The following is a 21,015-nucleotide window of genomic DNA, read 5'->3' as shown; positions in this document are numbered from 1 at the left end:
AGTATTATTTATGCTACAAAAATATTTTCAATTCTTAGCTGGGAAAATGGAATATGAACTTTATATAATCACAAAAATTCTTCTGAGATGAGCTCACATATCAATTTTTTTATCTGAATATTATATGTGTCATTCATAAAAAATATTATTTTTAATTATAAATATGAACATGATTAACATATCTCACGAATAAAGAATAAACATACATGAGACTATGCTTCATTCATGTGTGCCTAATTATGAATACTAAAGAGCAACTTTTAATGAATAAATAAATAAAGATTTTGGTCTCTTCTGGTACGTGTTAATTATGACATGACAAAATTACCGTGTACACTTATCACGAATAATAATTTTAATTATAAAATCAAGATATATGTAACTATACAATATATCATTAATAGAGAAAAGACTGACAATAATGGAATGTAAATAACATTTAATTTCTCGAGAATTATATTTAATTTCTTTAAAGTGGTAGGTGTAAAATTATCATGCATTGCCATTCACATAGCAAGTATAGGTCAACTTAAATCCCCACTCTAGGTGATTAATTTTTTTATTAATATTTTTATACTTTTTTGAAGGGTATAAAGATATAATATCAGCCCAAATGTTAAAGAATTTGGGGAAAAAAATCGAAAGCAAAAGTAGAAACAATTGGTCACTCTTCCCTTAATAATGTAAATCCACGTAAACTCTTTGGACCAGCAAATAAAAATATAATTCATAATGATTAAAAAAAAATTGGATAGACAATTCTCTACACCTTTCAGCAGTTCAATCCACACACACTGCTGTTTCTTGCAAAAGATATATATCATCTTGCTTTAGCAAGACCAGCCATCAACCTGTTATTGTAAGTAGCGATATCTAGGTACAAAACCTATATCCAACATCTCATTCACCAGAGCTTCCCCCTCTTCTCTTCCACCCTCCTTCGAGTAACCAGAAATCAAAATATCGTATACATCATACCATCTGGATGCAAGCCCTTGTGAGAAGTCAACAATCTCTACTTGTTTGCTTCCAAAGTTTTTCGCAAATCACGCAAATGAGAAAGCAGGCAATTAAAGGTCACGGTGTCCGGAACAATATTCTCTTTAAGCATCTTTCTTACCAACTTCACTGATTCATCAGTCTTTCCAACAACACATAAGACTTCAATCAAAGGAGTGAAAGCGAACAAGCTCGGCTTGTAACCTTGCCCCCATAACTCATATAACAATTCAAACGCTCGTCCCACATTTCCATCCTTGCAAAGTTTCTCAATTAACATGAGATAATCGAACCCATGTGGCAGCATTCCCTCCCTCCCTCAAAAAGTCAATCATCAAATCAGATGCTTCCACAATCTTTTCTTTCCTACAAAGTCCATCAATTAAGATCACACAAGTCGCACACGAAAACTTGCACCCTAAATCGATCATTTCATGTGCCACACATTGGGTAGACAACCTTTATCTTTCATTTCTTGGAACACATCTAGTGATGCTAATGCAAACTTATTACTCCTACACTACCCACTAATTAAGGTATTAAAGGTAACCATATTTGGGTACACCATATCCCTGATCATCCTCTCGTAAACAAGGGAGCGGGCCATGTACTCGAAAGTGGATGGTCATGACGGAAAGAGTCAAGCGTGGCGGTATAACGGAAGAGGTAGAAGTCAAGATGGCTGAGCATGGGGTGGTGGCGGAGCCGGGTCTTCATAAAGTGGACGAGTTCACTAGGAGAGAGGCTGGTGGGGTTCTCTTTGAGATGGGTTTTGAAGAGGGTAGTGAGTTGGATGATTTGAGCTTGAATGGATGAGGAGGTCGGAGTTAATTCCGAGAGGAAAGTGGGGATTCTGGCAGAGACAGCGGAGGTGGAGGCAGAAGTGGCACAGTGCGCCAGGCGGTGGCGCGGTATCGGGAGTCTTTTGAGTGCTCTAGACATGCCCTGCTACTGTTTACTTGTTATAAGTCTCCATAATTCGGCTTACGCAAAATAGAAATATCACATGAATTTTCAGAGTGCAATGCCTGACACGAGTTTGATCAACTGCCTTTTGATATATAGGTGTTCAACCCGAATGAAACCCAGAACCAAATCCGACATGATCGCAAAACAGTGAATAATTTGGGACATGAATGTCTAAAACAGAAAACTTCCTTCTTCTTCTATACACTGAGTTGTTACAAAATCAAACAAGGAACCAATCTATGCCCATTCAAAAACCCAAAATCTCGTAACTTTAGGACCATCTAGTTTCATTTCAATTTGAAATTGGTCCTAACTAGCAATTACATATCTTATCTTCCCTTATTCAATCAATTCAACTGACCAAAAAGTCCAACATGGATCGAAGAACAAAACCCAGTAGTGATCGTCGTCCCTTATCTTATAGAAGCTCCAAATTCGTGGGAGACGGCTGAATCGAGAAAGAAGTGGCAACAATATGCATCTGAGTTTTTTCTTTGGGCCGATTGGTTTGGTTTGCCTGTTTTTGTTTTGTGGCCCAATTGGGTATACCCATATATATATATATATATATATATATATATATATATATATATATATATATATAAAATTGTTATATGTTAGTTGTATTGTTGGGTTTCCTCCTCTCTCGAATCCAAACAAAATTGCATTTTATTAAGTGGTGAAAAGTTGGATTAAACAATGGTAGAAAAGAAAAATAATTTTCGGCAAAGAGAACTAAACACGGCACGGAAAGAAAAATAGTTTTCGTTAAAGAGAACCAAACGATGCTTTCGATACACGCCAAGGACGGATTTTGGTGTGATCTTAAACAAATTTTTTAGCAGAAAAATTGCATTATATATAGGTAAAAACTTGTGTGAGACGGTCTCACGGGTCGTATTTGTGAAACAGATCTCTTATTTGGGTCACTTATTAAAAAGTATTACTTTTTATGCTAAGAGTATTACTTTTTATTGTGATTATGAGTAGGGTTGACCCGTCTCACAGATTATGATCCGTGAGATGATCTCACATAAGACTCATTCATATATATATATATCGAATTTGTTACCCTGCATATAAAGGTGGACGTCCATTTATTTTTCAATAGAGCTCGCATATATTACTAAATATGCACTTTTATGGCATACTTGGTAGAATGAAATGAGAGGTACTACCCATTTTGGATGAAAATGGTCATTCTCACTCCTCACTTTTTATATTTATAAAATATTTTCTTTATTAGCTTAACTAGTATAAATCTATATCTTAATAATATAATAGTAATATTTTAATAATAATAGTATTGATTACAATTATAATTATAAAAATTAAATACTAAAATAATAATCATGAAAATAATAATATTATTAAACACTTCACTATCATTTATATATAAAAAATAATGATGATAATACTAATAATTAATGATCATATAATAATAATATAAAAATATATAATAAAATTAAATATTTATTATAATATTTAATTGTAGAACAATTATTTAATAAATAAAAAAGTCCTTATAAAAATAAAATTAAAACCAATAGTAATATAAGTTTGATTATAACGATAATTTTATAATAATTAATTGAGGACAAATATTTATAATTTTATTGTTTTTTAATAATAGTATTCATAAATATTATTATTTTTGACTATTTTGAAATTTAATTAAGAAATTATTTGACAATTTCTTTAATTTATGATTAATTTTTTATCAAACATTTGAATGAAATAAACCTGTCATTCCATTCATATTTTTATTACATTTCAAAGTTGATTTCATTCCTTCCTCATTTGAGTTCAGTATATCAATGATGACCTGAACATAAGAAATTAGACGGGGAATACTGATTCCATTTTCACATCATTCTCTCCTGCCAAGCATGTACTAAGAGTAGTTTGAAAATTCTCTAAAGGAAAATTTGCAATCTATGGGTGTGTTTTAATTTTATTCTCCCGCAATTTCTAAAATTAGCAGATTCTAATTAATGTAAGAGTTTGGGATCAAATATTTAGCATATTTTTGTAGTTAATATGTGCTTATTCTGGTAGAATTTTTGTATGCATTAAACATGTGCGTGTATTTTGAAGTTTTTTTTAGCTATTTATAGAACTGTTTAGGAAAAATGTTTTGATTTAATTCGTAAGAGTTCAAATATAAATAGATATGGTTTTTCCTGTAAGTCCTATTATGAGTTATTTTGGTATGATTTTTCTAAGTAGGTTTTTTGGTGCATGCATAATGTGAAAAATGATTTCCATATGCATAATGAACATATTACTTTTTTCATATGATTTGTATTATTAATAGTTATAATTAATTGTTATAAATAGAAAAACGCAAAAAAACTATATACAAATTTATAGTTCTTTATTTGTAAGAAAAAGAGAGAAAAAACTAATCGTTTTATTTTCACTTTAAAAACTACCTGAAAACACATACAAACATGTATCAGTAAATTTTTTGTAGAGATGCCAATCCGAACCAGAAAAATTTTCTGCTCCACGCCTCCACCCCTAAATTCACCATCCAAATTTCTTCTCCATGCATGTAACCATAGTTGAAGCAATCTTTGCATCTAAATTGTGAAGAAATAAATAAATTGATAGATTAACTTGGGACGAATTATTTTCAGCCAATGGGAGCCACGGATTGGCAATTTAGTCTCGAGAAAATACTCATCTCAAGTTGCGCAGTCTTCTTTATCGTCGTTGTTACGATAAATTTAATCCCATATTTCCCTTCTGTTTCCTATAATTTTCCCACGATTTCTCCGGACAAACCCGTTCCTTCCCCTTCCGTTTCTGATTCAATCCCCACGAATTCTTCGGGCTCAATACATGTCCCAGCTGTTGCATCTCCTCTACATCGTGACACCTGTGTTTCTGTTCTACACAGTATTAGGTATAAATCTTCTGCAAGTGAGTGTCGAAAGGCAGGAGCTTGTAAAGACAAGAAATATTCTTGGGAGTGGATCCAATCTAACCGGGTTTCCGAATGCGGGTTTCACAGAGTCCAGAAGTCCGAAGCATCGGCCTTGATAAACGGGTCGTGGATAGTGGTGGCCGGGGATTCTGAGTGTAGGTTAACATACATTTCTTTGTTAGAAGTATTCGTAGGATCCGAGGAAATCAATCGAGTGAAAGTAGACTTCATTTACCAGCACGGGAATTACGTAAAAACTGTCGATGATATTGGATTGAAGATGGATTTCTTGTGGCGACCTTTCGTTTCAGATTTGAGAGAATTAATGTTGGATTTTAACAAGACCAAAAGGTACCCGGATTTGATCATTATGGGGGCTGGCATATGGGAGATGTTATACGTAAATAAAGCGCCGGATTACGGTCTTAAGTTGGAGGCGTTGCGGGACTCCAATTCAGGTCTTTTGGAAGGTGGGATGCCTGTGTTTTGGCTGGGGATGCCGACTCTGGTGAACTCCAAGTTGAATACGGAGTTGAAAAGGGCAAGGTTGACTGATTATGTGCGCAGAATGTACGATGATGCGCTCAGAGGAAGCAAGATCTTGCAGCAATCGGGGGGGCCGATGTTCCTGCTGGACCTGCGTTTGTTGAGTGATTTGTGCGGGGCGGATTGTGCTGCGGATGGGATGCATTATGAGGAGTTCGTGCATGATGTTGCGGTTCAAATAATGCTCAATGTATTGGCCATTCGATCCAATAAAAATCTTCAACCCTGATCTAATGATTTTTGGAAGCCATGTTATATTTATCCACTGAAGAAATTGTTTATGATCTATTTGTTTAAAGGAGAACAACGGTACCTTGTTTTGATTTTAGTTTTCTCATTTTTTTATGTTATATTCGCGTATCAATTTTTGTGGTAAGGATTTTTATGTCGAGAAGTACTGTTGCAGTAAGGTTACGTTTAGTTTCGGAGATAGGATTGTTTCGGATAATTTATTGTGTGATTATTAAAATAATTAAATACGATATATATAGTGGTTATAGATAAATAATAATATGTTTAGTTCTTCGATTGATTAAAATTATTCAATTGAATAATAATAAAAACAAAGATCGATATATATAACTAATTTAATATGATAAAACACTCTATGTTAGATATAATTTTAATAAAAATTATTTGGGTTGCATTGGAGTCCATTTTGCCTCTGTTATTCCAGTGGCAATGTAAGCATCCTATAAGGTCGTTTCTTTGAGTTATATTAAACCTTCTCATTAGCTTCTTCAATTTATAGAGCTGTAAAAGAGGGTTAGGTCTACTCTGTCGCATAAAATAGATAAGTTGAGTTGATAATTTATCGACTCGTCAAATTACACTCAAAATTGATTAAATTCTCCGAGTTGATCCGTTCACGGTGTCAAATAAGTGATTCGAGTTTGACTATTTTTGACCCTGGAAAAGTGATGGCCCATTCGGACATTCCTTCTAACTTGAAATTGGTCAATTCAATTATTGTGTGTTGCGGCTAGAGAGTGTTTGACTATAGGGTTTTGTTGATTGGAGGAACAGGAACATTGTTGTAACATTATACATATGGTTATCGAAATTGTCGAAAATGGAACCAAATGGTTTGTTTGGGCCAATGAAAAATGAGACTAACCTAGGATTATTATGGGTTGCTAAATTTTTATTTAGTGAAATATAGAATGTCACAATCATGATCCAAAGAATGATTTGACCCTGCCAACCCCCACCCCACAACTATTTGTAAAAAAGACACGGAAAACTAACGCCGAGTTTTCAAAGACTTCTCATTTGGTGTCGGTTCAATAAACCCATTAGCCGCGGTCGGAGATCTGCTCTTTCCCAATTCCCGTCTTCTGAAAAGACTGAATTTTGAGGTAGAAAAGACAAAGAAAAAACCAAGAGAATCGGCATGGCGTTCGAAAAGATCAAGGTGGCAAACCCCATCGTTGAAATGGACGGTCAGATTCAGGATTCTTTCTCTTTTTTTACGATCTGTATATTTGTCTTTACGATCGAAAATGCTTGTACAGATCTCCTTGTTTTTCTTGATTCTGTCTATCTTGGTATATTTTGATTGATGGTGTTCGTGTGTTGTTCGGAAAGATCTATTCTTTTGGACTCTGCTTTTGGAGTATATTCGGATCTTTTCTGATTTCCTACGGAAATCTTGCGGGCCCAAGTTGCTTTACTGTGAAATATCTGGTGTGACAGATCGATCTGTGGTTCTGCACTGTTATATTGTCTTGTCTCTGCTTAATTTGGTAGCCCGTATTTAACTCAATTCGTTTTTCAATGCGTGATTAAAAATGAGCTCGAAATGATCTGGTTTTGTATTTAGGTCCTTTGTCTGATACTTTTTTTGTGTTTTTTTACTTAAAATCTATAAATATTGTGCAGGAGATGAGATGACAAGGGTGATTTGGAAACTAATCAAGGACAATGTAATGAATCAGATTTTTAGCTCAATCCTATTACCAGTTCTCTCTAACTTCATTTCAATAACCAGTGAGTATGCATGCTTTATCGTGTGTTTTGATTGATAACAGTTGATCTTTCCATTCTTGGAGTTGGACATAAAGTACTTCGACCTTGGTCTTCCTCACCGTGACGACACAGATGATAAAGTTACGGTTGAAAGTGCAGAAGCTACTCTCAAGTAAGTGATCTGTATGTTTTTTTCTAGGCTTGTAAACGAGTGAAGCATGAATCGAGTGTTTAAAAATTTTCAGGCTTATATTTAGGCTCATGAAATTTAGGGTCGAGCTTGAGTCGCTCATCGGACTAGTTTAGAGTTGTTTGGAATAAAAATTGAGTACATAATAAGGAATCATCTATTGGGTTAAGGATATAAAATTGGATTCATTTTTGAACAATTAATTTTTTTGTTTTGTTATAGTATATAATCACTATGTTTGATGTAATATATATGGTTCATCCAAGAAGTAGACATCGATGTACTTCTATGGGCCATTTTTGTGTCTCCATACTAGCTGATGTAGAGACGTCAATTCTAGGCAAGTGTAATCCTGCTACTTTTCAGCAGTTTGCATTCTTCTATGACCTTGCTAATGGTTTTGGTTGGTCTTTTAATTATCTTTTACCATCTTTTAATGCCCTTTCATGCCGTGTATATTCAAATTGCAGGTACAATGTAGCCATTAAGTGCGCAACCATTACTCCAGGTTTGTAAGCTTGAAAGTTATCGATTGATCATTGCTCTCTTCTTGATCTCTGCCACCATTACCCTACTTCTTAATAAAATGGGTTATGATAACATAATGTTCAAAACTTCCAGATGAAGCTCGTGTGAAGGAGTTTGGATTAAAGAACATGTGGAAGAGTCCAAATGGTACAATTAGGAACATTTTGAATGGTGAGTGAATCAACTTTCTTTGTACTTGTGAACATTTGCTTTGTTTTTTAGATCTTGATGGCCTCAATTCAACTCAATTTTCCCGCAGGCACGGTCTTTAGAGAACCAATCATGTGCAAAAATGTCCCTCGCCTTGTCCCAGGTAGGAGCTGTGTCTTTTGTATAGTTATTTCATTGGTTTTGTTAATAGAACTGTATAAACATTTTGATGCAACCCTCAGGATGGACAAAGCCAATTTGCATTGGGAGACATGCCTTTGGAGATCAATACCGAGCTACTGATACAGTCATTAAAGGAGCTGGAAAGCTCAAATTGGTTTTTGGTATGGTCCCCTAAATAACATTTTACTTGTAAATGATAAAGGTGCCTTAAGTTGTTTTGAATCTTTGGGTGCGTCTTGGAGTTTGTTGCTTAATGATCAACTCGAATGCAGTCCCAGATGGGAAGGATGAGAAGGAAGAATTTGAGGTCTTCAACTTTACGGGTGCCGGTGGAGTTGCTCTGTCAATGTACAACACTGATGAGGTTTTTCTTTACCGAACTTTCTGGTGAAGCTTTTGGATAAAACTGATAAGATGCTGGCAGCTGATTTTATTTTTTGGGGATGCAGTCCATTCGTGCATTTGCTGAAGCTTCTATGAACACCGCATACCTGAAAAAGTGGCCACTATATCTTAGCACTAAGAATACGATTCTCAAGAAATATGATGGCAGGTATACAATAAGTTTCTCACAACTTTAATCATACAATTTTTCATTTTACTCTGGGTATTAGAATGCTTTTTTAATTAGCATGGAATACACTGAAAAGATTGCGAAACCTTATTTCTTCCTTACCCCATGTTTCACCCCATCTTCTTCATTCTTGTAAATACGCAAGTTGTATCAGGGGCCAGCGCCACTTCCATGTTAGTTATAGTATTTATTTATGTAAATATCCTTTTACAAAATCAAATAAACTAAGATTGCAAATGGCATCTTTGAAATGTTTAATTTGATATAGAGTGGATTTGAAATTCACTTGACTTAGTCTATTAAAACAAGTCGGAATTTAAAATCACAGATTAGAAATCTCTCGTTTCAAATCCAGCAATCCAAATGCATTCTAAGTGAATTGAACACATGGCTAATACAAAATCATTTGTGCGCAACTTATTTAATAAAAGTGGTAAATGAATGGTAGGTGAGAGTTATACTATGAGGTAATTCGTTCTAGACAATAAAATAATAGAAGATTTGCAGAGTAGAAGTTTATACTATCTCTAGTGGCTATTTTATGATTTTGTATTTAGTCATGCCAAAAGAGCTTTGTGGTTTCTATAAGCCAGATCTGATAAAATACTAGTAAATGAAGCACTACATGCTCTGTGAAAATATCTAATAAAAATTTTGTTAAAATAATTATTTCTATTAAATTTGTGGTGCAAATTTATTTTATTAAAATAAAAACTCTTTCGTATATAAAACATTTTATTGATAACTGGCATATCAATTATTTTCAGAATGACTGTTGTGTATATTTTATTTTTAATAAAGTTTAAGCTTATTTTTTGAAAGCCAATGTATGAAGTCTTGGATTTAGTTTTTGTGAAATTTTTTTTTCTATAGATAGAAATTATCACGGGTTTATTTGATTTCCTGAATCACATTCTTTCGTTTTTCATGTTGAAATTGAGATTAATTTTGAATATACGCATGTGGATTGCCAACCTAAAGAGTAAAAGTTGCTTGTCTTAGTTTTTATACAGAGAGAGATATTGATCAAATTAAAGTTTATTGGGTGCAGATTCAAGGACATCTTTCAAGAAGTTTATGAATCTTCATGGAAATCCAAGTTCGAGGAAGCAGGAATCTGGTGAGTTGCTTGACCTATAATTTCCAGCATCTGGTTTTCTTCAAATCTCACCATGTTAACCTTCCACGATATTTTTAAATGCAATATAAACTCAGGTATGAACACCGTCTCATCGATGATATGGTTGCCTATGCTCTGAAGAGCGAAGGAGGTTATGTATGGGCTTGCAAGAACTACGATGGGGATGTTCAGAGTGATTTCTTAGCACAAGGTAGGGATTGCTCACTAGGGCATAAATCATAATTTTGCTTCTGATACTAGTGATCAACAATTGAAGTGGGCTGTAATTATTCTTACCTAGAAGGGGTCTATCAATTGTGATGTGACTTTTGGTTTTTATTTTGTCTCATCACCCATTTCAACACTATTTCGACTTTGTATCTTACTTTTATATTTGTGCTTTGAGTCGTTTCGATACAACATTTTCGTCTATCTTGCAGGGTTTGGATCTCTTGGGCTGATGACGTCGGTCCTGGTATGCATATACAATTCTCTTCTATTGATTCTTCGCACATTATTGTTTTCTCGGATCGGTTTTGACTTTGTTGCATAAAAAATTCCTATTTTTTCGAGCCTCTATCCTTAATTGAGGAGCTTCTATTGTATGGTTTTGTCCATGACATCAACTGCATTTTCTGCCACCAAATTTTATAAACTCACTTGTATCCGTTCATTTCACTCTAGATTCTAACAGATTACTGTACATGATTCAGGTATGCCCCGATGGCAAGACCATCGAGGCAGAAGCAGCCCATGGAACTGTTACACGCCACTACAGGGTTCACCAAAAAGGAGGCGAAACCAGTACTAATAGCATTGCCTCAATCTTTGCTTGGACTCGCGGCCTTGCACACCGGTATCTATTAATATTTTCCAATATAAAAAAATCCCCCATTTATCAAAAACCGAACTTAAAAGAGAAAACAGTGATGAACCAGTCACATATTTACAGAGCAAAACTGGACGACAATGCAAAACTTTTGGAGTTCACGGAGAAACTAGAAGCAGCTTGTGTCGGTGTTGTGGAATCTGGAAAGATGACCAAGGATCTCGCCCTCATAATCCATGGATCCAAGTGAGTCACCAATGGGAGTTCTCAAATGACAATTTTTTTCTAAATATTTCATAGTTCGAAGTTTATATTTTATGTAAAATCTTATTGCATTTTTATAAAAATGTAGGCTTGGGAGAGATCAGTATCTAAACACGGAAGAGTTCATCGTTGCGGTTGCTGATGAGCTTAAAGTCAAGCTTTCGAGCTGAGCATAATACAATGGAGTTGAATCAGATGAAATTGGTAGTTGAGCGATTTTATTGTTAAAAAACTCATGTTCTCAATAATTACTATCCATTTCCTAATATTACAATACTGCTTTTGCTATCCATTTTCTAATATAACAGTACTGATTTTACTGCTTCCGTTGTTTGGATGGACGAATTTGCGTTGCGGCTGATGTTGAAATGAACGCTTTGGCTTATTAGTTTTAGCTTCTTGCTATTTTAACTCAAGTTTTTCCAAGCATTTTTATGTTTTAGATCTTAATATATATATAAAACAATTTAATTTATATGTTCAAATTATCTGCTTCGATTGATAAATGAGAAGATAAATTTATCCATTTATTTCAAATTTCTTCGCTTATTTGAACAGGTATAATTTAAATGAATTTCAAATTCACTATGTAATATCATTTTTTTTAACAAAAACAAATGTTCTTATAATATTTTATAGTATGGTTATAAAATAAACAAATTTAATAACATATATCTTTAAACTAAAGTTAAAGGAAATTATTAATATTTTAAAAAACCATATCGAAACAGTTCCGTTCGTTATCAATCCAAATCAAGAGTCATCAGTTCCAAAACATGATTTAAAGTCAGCCAAAGGAATTCAAAGACTAATCCATGACATCAGTAATTAGATGATTGAAATTTATGCACATATTAGTCGTCAATTCATTTGTAGGATCCCATTTAATTTAATTTTACCGACACGCGTAGGTGACTAAAATCAACTTTATATTATCTTTTGAATCGACAGGTAACTCGTCAAATGACATAGGCATTTTTGTAATTTCGAATTGGTCAAGAGACAAGAAGACAAATCTAACCTATGAATCTTTCTTTTAAGACAAATCTATCCAGGTTTTCTTTTCACGCGCCGAATCATATCCCTCCCGAATATTATATATTCTCAATCACTATTATTATCATTATTGGTTGAATAAAAAATACTAGAAATAAATGACAAAATTACCTTAAAAGCTTCTATAAATAATAGATAAGACAATTCCTAAATCTTAAAAACAATTCGCTCAAAATATAGGTCGACTCGATAGGAAAATCGAGTGAAACAATATTAAAAGTTGCGACTAACAAGTGTTTACGTAAATCTCTTGAAGGGGAATATCGACATTTTTCAGGTAAATAATTCGAAAGGGTATGTATTTTTTTCATAAAACAATAAATCAAACACAATTACCAACCTAAATGAAATATTTGAGGACCCAAAAGTCTATGATATTATGCCGGAGTACTGAAACCTTTGGAAAATGTCTCAACATTTTCTAATTCGGAATCAGAAGTCGGGTTTCCCTCGTATTGCTCTGCCTATGCTCGAGTTTTACAATGTACATGTTTCAAGTTATAAGACGAAACACGTCGATCTTTCAACCATAATTTTTTGTTAACATTACGTTTTGTCCTGACATTTTTCGACTAATTTATCTCTAGAATATATACAAAAATTAAGTTGTGGATTATGATATATGTTTTTTCAAATATTTTTAATAAAATATTATTATACGTGTACCTAGCAACGTAACTATAGATCTGTCTATCAAAATTCCTCCACGGTTGGACAAATCTGGCTGCTAAAACGGGGAAGTGCATCCCATGTCCCAATTAGAAGCGGAGAAAAATACATAATTTTCGGTATATCGAATTTATCGTACTCAAAAATATCGAATTCATCAAAATTTTCTGTACGATAATGGTATGAAATTTAAAATTTTCGGTATATATTGAAATATCGAAATAATATATATAAATTAAAAAATATATAATATTTTTAAATAATAAGTTAGATTTTTAAAAAATATAAGGTATTTTTTTTATATAAAACAATATATATCGATATTGTACCAAAACAAACAATTTAACTTCTGTTTAGACTCATCATGTTGGAATAGTTCAAATTAAAGTTCAGTGAAACAAGTTGACTCATAGTTGAAATTTTAAATGTTGAGAAGTCTTGTCTTTGTAACCTAAACTTACAGCTAGCTAGAGGCCTGAATGTTGAGCACCGACTTGTTGAAAAGCTGAAAGACTTCAAAAATCACAGGACCTCAGACATTGTTTCAAAAATAGTGGATGAATAACTCATATATGTTGCGGTTGAAGTTTATTTATGTTCATTGATGTCTTGGATCTCTAAACACATGTTGCGGTTGATGTTTATTTTCTTGATATGGATTTGTTTTATATATATATCTTTCCTGGTCTCTTTGACTGTCTTGAGAAATTTATTTAATATTGATAATCATTGGCATTGGAATTACAAAAGAATGAATTTTCTATATATACTTTCGATATAACGGTATTTTATCAATATCATACCGACTTTCAATATACCGAAAATTCGACGATAATTATATTATTTTTCTCATATTGATATTTTCGATATGATACACACTATATGAAATTATGGTACCGACTCCCTGTAGTCCCAATCACAACATTTAAATGTTGCCACGTCTTTCATTAACTAATTATTAAATTCTAAAGAAATGCAAAAGCATAGACTGATACAACGAACACAAAATAATGATAAAATAAATACATGGGAAAACATAGTAATTTTTCTTTTTCAACGATCTCACACAATCTATAAGATAAGTAAATTCTATTTATATATAAAATGAAATTAATATTTTTAACATAAAAATAATATTTTTCAATCAAATCAATATATATTAAATAAATATATTTTTCGTTCAAATCACATATATTACACAATATTTATTTTTAAATATAACTAATAAAAACATAAAATTTTACAATATACGTTCAACATAAAAAAAATAAAATTTATGAGTATCACCAATTAACAAATATTTCTCACGCGTCAAGGCGTTACTTCAGCGAGGAAGGTTCGGCACTGCAGCAGCCTGTAGTTCCTATTGGAGGCGGTTCACATGAGCCGATTCCTAACATTTAAAAGTAAACGCAGATATTTTAAAATTCCCAAAATTTATTGTAACATGACCTCCACCATACCCTGCTTAGTGTTATATATAACACATATATACATGTAAAAATTTGTGCGAGATGGTCTTCGTCTCACGGATCGTATGTGTAAGACAAATATATTATTTGGGCCATCTATGAAAAAGTATTATTTTTTATCCTAAGAGTATTACTTTTTATTGTGAATATGTGTAGGGTTGACCCGTATCACATATTAGTATCCGTGAGGCTGTCTCACATGAGACTCACTCATATATATATATATATATATATATATATATATAGCAATGATACCCAACAAAATATCTCCCATCAGTATTCGTTTCACTTCAATTTCACACCGTCAAAGCTAAGATTTGAGCAAAATGGTTCTCTCCAAGACCGCCTCGCAATCCGATGTGTCCGTCCACTCGACGTTCGGTTCTCGATACGTACGCGACAGTCTTCCCAGGTTCGATTAATTAAATTGCAATTTTAAAACTCGTCTTCGAGTTGATGTAATATTTCGTTTAGCCGTTACAGACAATCTCTAAATCAAATATTTATGGACGGTCTCAGGTTTAAATTGCCGGAGAATTCGATCCCGAAAGATGCAGCGTACCAGATCATAAACGATGAGCTGATGCTAGACGGGAATCCAAGGTTGAACCTAGCATCCTTCGTCACGACATGGATGGAACCTGAGTGCGATAAGCTCATCATGGCCTCCATTAACAAAAACTATGTCGACATGGATGAGTATCCTGTCACCACCGAGCTACAGGCAAGTCAATTACTTTAATTATCATGTAAATAGCCCCAAAATACTTTTAAGTTACCTCGATTGGCTACCGGATCGGATCTCGAGCGGGGATAAATTGAATGGAAGATTAGACCGAGTCTCTCTAAAAATAACCAATATCCCGATTTGACTAATTTTTTATGTGGGCTTCAGAGTTCAGATAGAATGGATCGAAGCACTCATTCCAATATAAATTATAAAGTTCATGATTTTTGAGAGAGAGCGGTAATGGGATTCTTTAACAGTGTAAAAGTGATATGCAATTGGTAGGATATTTAATTATGTATTATAAATTAAAGCGTTTTAATTAATTTTATCAATCCTTTTATATATTATTATTATTATAATCAGATTCAATTAACATTAATTTACCCTTTTCCCCCCCTTTCAAAATGACTCTCTTGACATGTTTTTAATCGTTATTAAACAAAGTCTCGTTCTTTTTAAAAAATTAAAAGTGGCATTCGAATTCACACGGAACTTTAGTAGAGATTGTAAAAAAAAAAAAAAAAAAAGAAGGTATTTTTAAGGTTCTTGGATGAATATTGGATTGTCTAATTTTTTTAATAAAAAAAAACAGAAAAAAGTCGTCTCTTTGCAATAATTTGGGTTCGGTATGCCCCACAAATTGTTGCATTTGTTTAGGCTATGCAGTATGCCCCCACAAGCACGTTGTCTCTGTTTCATTACCACTCGTAGATAGAGGAAAGATGTTTGCTTCGAGTGGAATTCACTCAAGTAATTTAGAAATTTGCGTGCATTAGATGTCCATACTACAAATATTAAGAAAATAAATTTATTATTGTCCAATAAATATCATGACTTCTGCCTAAATTTTTTTTTATATATTCACTGAATCCCAAAGTCCTTTTTATAGGAGAAATTAAATGTACGTCCACCAATGTGCTTCAACTGGTCTATCATAATCATTTATTTGACGTGCGGCTCACATATTTTGGAAGTCTTCACACCAAATGAATGGTTGATACTGCACCGAACTAAATGTGTAGCTTAGAATTTTCTTTTTTTATAATGAAACTTGCTTTATTTCCAGCCGAAAATGAGAGCACCTAATTGAAAATACTAGGGTTCGTTATTGCATTATAATAATATCACGCACTGTGAGAAAAAGTGGATGGCTGCTTTTCCCGAGATTTTTTTTAATTATGTTTTTATTGCTTTCGGAATTTATTTGTTTATTCGAATTTACTATATATTGTTAAAAAAACATATATATATATTTTTTTTATCAAGATTGCAATATTTAAATTCTTTTTTTCTTTTAATCGAATATAATGTCACAATTGTGACTTTGAAAGTTTCGAAAAAAAAATCTGATGGAGCTTGGTGGTCCTTCCCTAATCTTAGTGGTGATGCATTTAATTAGATAAACCTTCCTCATTTTCAGCATAAATTAATATTTCGGATATTTATATTATCTATGCTACAATTTTTTTCGCATGAAAGTCTTGTGTTGCTCAAATTGTTGCTTTTTTGCATCGATATATGTTGTGACTTCCATTAAAATATGAGGGATAAGATTTAAAAAAAAAATTTAATAATAATATTATAATTGCCGCTGATGAAATGATCTTGTGCATTTTGCATTGTGTGTTTTTTTTTTAATTGCATCGCTTCCATTGTTATTGTGTTTATTTTAATTTCATTTAACGCATGAATGGATAATTTAAATGTAGCTGGTAAATTGGGTTTATTTCATCCTATCCATATGGGCATTGTCCCATGATAGGATGTATGACCAAGATTTGATCATAAATATATAGGATTTATTTTTTTTTTTGAAATTATATGTGTAGTAAGATCTTATCCGTTGAAATGAAATGAGAGTAGTGCTCACATAAATAGTATCTCATCTACGGGTAGATTGACGCTGTCAATCCGCTGCGATAAACACGGGACCATTAATTGTTTTCGCTACTGGACTTTAAAACATGTTTTTGTGTTTATCATATTACTTTGTCTTTTCCGTTATGGCCTTTATAATTTTTAATATTTCGTTTTTTTCCCGGCCACACACTGGTATATCCATCACTGTTTGAATTATTTTTGGATTGACTGGTTCGATGGATTTTCTAAAATTTGAAGTCAAAGAAAAATTATATAGAAATTATATTTTATGAAACTTTTATGTGACACCATCGTTTGGATTTCTGTAAATAAAATTTACAATAATTGTTAGTAATTAATTTATTTTGTGCAACGCAATCAAGAACACAGATATGGCGCTATTTGATATTTTCGTAAGAAACAATCAGGTTGACTAATCTTTAAAACACTTGAGAATTCTAGGTGCTCCATGGTTGGTATAAGAAAGTAACTTGCTGCCTAATTTTTTAGGATTAATAATACTAAAAGAGTGAGTCTCATGTGAGACCGTCTCACGGATCATAATCTGTGAGACTGGTCAACAATACCCATATTCACAATAAAATATAGTACTCTTAGCATAAAAAGTAATACTCTTTTATGGGTGACTCAAATAAGAGAACCGTCTCACAAATAATACTCGTCAAACTGTCTCATATAAATTTTTGCCATACTAAAATTGTTTGACAAAAAATTACTAAAATTGTAAATTTTAGGCTCGCCCTTAATCTCAGCGATTTTTAACAACACTTAAGATGGTTCGGATTTGCCCTTGAATTGTTTGACCCGAACTTTATTATTATTATTTTGTTAAGAAAAACACCGTCCTGTCACTACGGGTTTGGCATACCCCGGTCTCTGTATAACTCAAAAAGCAGAAGTGAGACTAATCCAATTCTGCTAGGAATTATGAATGTGGAAGTGTATTTTGACTCTTCTTATTTTTGAATTAGTTATAGCTCATTATTGTAGCAGTCTATTTCGACTCTCATTCTTGAGTTAATTGAAGAGTTTTGCCTCTTCGTATTCTTGAGTTAATGAGAAGATTAATTGAGTTAATTAATCTTGCAAGACTCTTAATGTACATTTTGGGGCTTATAAATAGTGTGTTCATTTCTTCATTTCAAACATATGAAAATCTTAATTCTTTCAAGCATTCTCTTGCATTTCATATTGTTAGCTTTCCATTTGGCCTCCGTTAAATTTTGGTGATAAAGTACGTTTTCAATTCGCCGTAGCAGTGTCTCGTGCTAAGTCACTGTTGGTTGTTCCGTGGTATCCTGGGAAACAGACGTCCAAGACGATTCTCGAAGTCACCGGTTTAGTTTATTTTAAGCTTTTACCTACTGTTTTATTCACTATATTGCCGGCTGGTTTTCTTTATTAAAAAGTTTCTGTTCTGCAACATTTGATATATTGTGCAACATTGCAAATATGATTTTTACTCCAAATATGATATTCACAAGATCATGCGCAATCCCCGGAAAACTGTTTTTATTAGTACAATATTGTTATTATTTTATGACTTGGTAGATGTTATTCATATAGATTGTGTTCTCATTCACTCAATATATCATACTGTGTGTTGTGTATTGAGTGGACAAAACATTATCATTATCGGGAGCATGAACAAAACCTTGTTGTACTATTACCATTAAGATCGTTCTCACAAACGTTTATGCTTGGATGCAGAATCGATGCGTCAACATCATTGCACGTCTATTTAACGCACCACTCGAGGAAGGCCAGGCAGCCGTCGGCGTGGGGACTGTGGGTTCATCTGAAGCCATAATGCTGGCGGGGCTAGCCTTCAAGAGAAAATGGCAGAACAAGATGAAAGAACTCGGCAAACCCTGCGACAAACCCAACATTGTAACCGGCGCAAATGTTCAGGTCTGTTGGGAGAAATTCGCACGTTACTTCGAAGTGGAGCTTAAGGAAGTTAAATTGAGAGATGGGTACTATGTTATGGACCCCGAGAAGGCTGTGGAAATGGTGGATGAGAACACCATCTGCGTTGCCGCAATCCTGGGTTCGACCCTGAATGGCGAGTTTGAAGATGTTAAACTATTGAATGATCTCTTGCTCAAGAAGAACAAAGAAACCGGGTATGCATACAGTATACATAATTCTCACTATCATTCACAACACTCTCAACTATTCAGGTGTATGGATCACTCGCTTCCATGCATAGTTTGACTTTCGGTCTTTGGCATCAATACTTGATGCATCATTTGTATATCTAGAAATGAATATATATAATTGATGGTGCAGATGGGATACACCAATCCACGTCGATGCAGCAAGTGGGGGGTTCATCGCACCATTTCTTTATCCAGAACTGGAGTGGGACTTTAGATTGCCATTGGTGAAAAGTATAAATGTGAGTGGTCACAAGTATGGGCTAGTGTACGCTGGAATTGGTTGGGTTGTGTGGAGGACCAAAGTGGACTTACCGGATGAACTCATTTTTCACATCAACTATCTCGGAGCTGATCAACCCACTTTTACACTCAACTTCTCTAAAGGTAATATTATAAATCTACGTACTCTCGCATTCCATTTCTTCGAGTTAATTTCACATGCGGGTGACAGTGATTGTCCCTCCGTTGCAGTTGATAGATATCATGTTATTGTTAAAATGTACTCGTTTTCTTGCAGGTTCTAGTCAGGTCATTGCTCAGTACTATCAACTTATTCGCTTGGGTTTCGAGGTATGTATAGCTTTGAATGTATGCCGCGTGCTTGTTTTTGCATATAATCACTGAAAAAGATTTGCAATTTTTGCATATAATCTTTACTAAAAACTAAGCATTACATTACGATGTACCTATGCAGGGTTACAAAAACATAATGGAAAACTGTCAGGAGAACGCCACGGTACTCAAAGAAGGTCTAGAGCGCACGGAACGCTTCAACATAGTCTCCAAAGAACATGGAGTGCCACTTGTGGCATTCTCCCTCAAGGACAACACCAACCACAACGAATTTGAAATCTCCGAAATGCTCCGTCGCTTTGGCTGGATCGTCCCCGCCTACACCATGCCTCCAGATGCCCAGCACGTAACAGTCCTTCGTGTTGTCATCCGAGAAGATTTTTCGAGGACGCTGGCCGAGAGGCTTGTCTCGGACATAGAGAAGGTTCTCCATGACCTTGATACGCTCCCGGCTAGGGTCAGGGAGAAACTCGCAGCCACTGCTGTGGTGGAGGAACACGCTCCGGCCGTGGTGAAGAAGACAGCAATAGAGGTGCAGAGGGAGATCACGACTGCTTGGAGGAAGCTGATTGCTGACAAGAAGAAAACCAATGGGGTTTGCTAGGGCCACCATGGCTTTTCTTTATGTCGTGTATTTTTAAACTTGAGAATCGAGTAACCGATTAAGCGGATACCATCGACGCTATTTATATTGATTTCTGTGTTATTGTTAAGTTTTGATGTGGTCATGATTTTAATGTCTTTGTGTTTTAACTTCCATAAAAGCATTATTAATGCAAATATTATTATGAAAATCTTGGCTCCAAAACATGCACAGATTTTGTTTGTTGCTAGCTTGTCATTCACCTGAAGTACTTAATTTAGTGAAGCAATCTCGTCTCTGAGTGTATCAAGAAAAACACCTAATTAAAAATTGCACTGTGATTAATTAAGAAGATCATTAATTTGGGGAAAGAAGTAAGGCTTGGAACATCTCTTTGTTTAGTAGATAAAGCAACAACACAAAAAATCGCTTGTTATTCATTTGTCCTCTCAATCAAGAAAATTAACGCATATTCAAAATGTATTACATCTAATCATTATCATTAAATAACGCCTCACTAAGAGTTGGGTAAATACCAAGTCTTTGACCCTGGTGACATTTGAAATTGAGAAAAATGATTGTCGATGAAAAATAGATTCATATTCAAGAAATAATTAAATATTTTATGGAAGAACAT

The 21,015-nt window shown here is 33.9% G+C and overlaps 3 protein-coding genes, 2 long non-coding RNA genes and 1 pseudogene across 5 annotated transcripts; 4 read left to right on the top strand and 2 right to left on the bottom strand.

Annotated features, from left to right (window-relative positions):
- Positions 1-754: 754 nt before the first annotated feature.
- Positions 755-2,427, bottom strand: LOC140828230 (uncharacterized; annotated as a pseudogene).
- Positions 2,428-4,613: 2,186 nt separating this feature from the next.
- On the top strand, positions 4,614-5,675 carry LOC140826760 (protein ALTERED XYLOGLUCAN 9-like). The gene has a single exon (XM_073189257.1). It carries the CDS (start codon positions 4,614-4,616, stop codon positions 5,673-5,675), a length of 1,062 nt encoding a protein of 353 aa, XP_073045358.1.
- A 968-nt stretch (positions 5,676-6,643) lies between these two features.
- On the top strand, positions 6,644-11,661 carry LOC140826356 (isocitrate dehydrogenase [NADP]-like). Its single transcript, XM_073188592.1, has 15 exons — positions 6,644-6,888; positions 7,328-7,371; positions 7,477-7,586; positions 8,075-8,112; positions 8,226-8,303; positions 8,392-8,445; positions 8,525-8,626; positions 8,738-8,829; positions 8,915-9,018; positions 10,091-10,159; positions 10,255-10,370; positions 10,600-10,634; positions 10,873-11,015; positions 11,112-11,234; positions 11,341-11,661. Exons 1-15 carry the CDS (start codon positions 6,840-6,842, stop codon positions 11,420-11,422), a joined length of 1,239 nt encoding a protein of 412 aa, XP_073044693.1. The 5' UTR covers positions 6,644-6,839; the 3' UTR covers positions 11,423-11,661.
- Positions 11,662-14,675: 3,014 nt separating this feature from the next.
- LOC140826352 (glutamate decarboxylase) lies at positions 14,676-20,532 on the top strand. Its single transcript, XM_073188590.1, has 6 exons — positions 14,676-14,861; positions 14,969-15,173; positions 18,771-19,186; positions 19,353-19,606; positions 19,740-19,792; positions 19,917-20,532. The coding sequence occupies exons 1-6, from the start codon at positions 14,776-14,778 to the stop codon at positions 20,397-20,399; spliced, it is 1,497 nt and encodes a 498-aa protein (XP_073044691.1). The 5' UTR covers positions 14,676-14,775; the 3' UTR covers positions 20,400-20,532.
- On the bottom strand, positions 15,761-16,291 carry LOC140826355 (uncharacterized). The gene is made up of 2 exons (XR_012116808.1): positions 16,163-16,291; positions 15,761-16,016 (listed from the first exon to the last, which is right to left on the bottom strand). It is a non-coding gene; the product is annotated as an uncharacterized lncRNA (long non-coding RNA).
- Positions 15,822-16,310, top strand: LOC140826354 (uncharacterized). The gene is made up of 2 exons (XR_012116807.1): positions 15,822-15,929; positions 16,154-16,310. It is a non-coding gene; the product is annotated as an uncharacterized lncRNA (long non-coding RNA).
- Positions 20,533-21,015: the final 483 nt, after the last annotated feature.

The sequence above is a fragment of the Primulina eburnea genome, chromosome 3 (genome assembly GCF_022965805.1).
Source record: "Primulina eburnea isolate SZY01 chromosome 3, ASM2296580v1, whole genome shotgun sequence".
NCBI classification, from domain to species: domain Eukaryota; kingdom Viridiplantae; phylum Streptophyta; class Magnoliopsida; order Lamiales; family Gesneriaceae; genus Primulina; species Primulina eburnea.
Note: the sequence above shows the minus strand (reverse complement) of the source record. Positions and strands in the feature narration are given on the sequence as shown.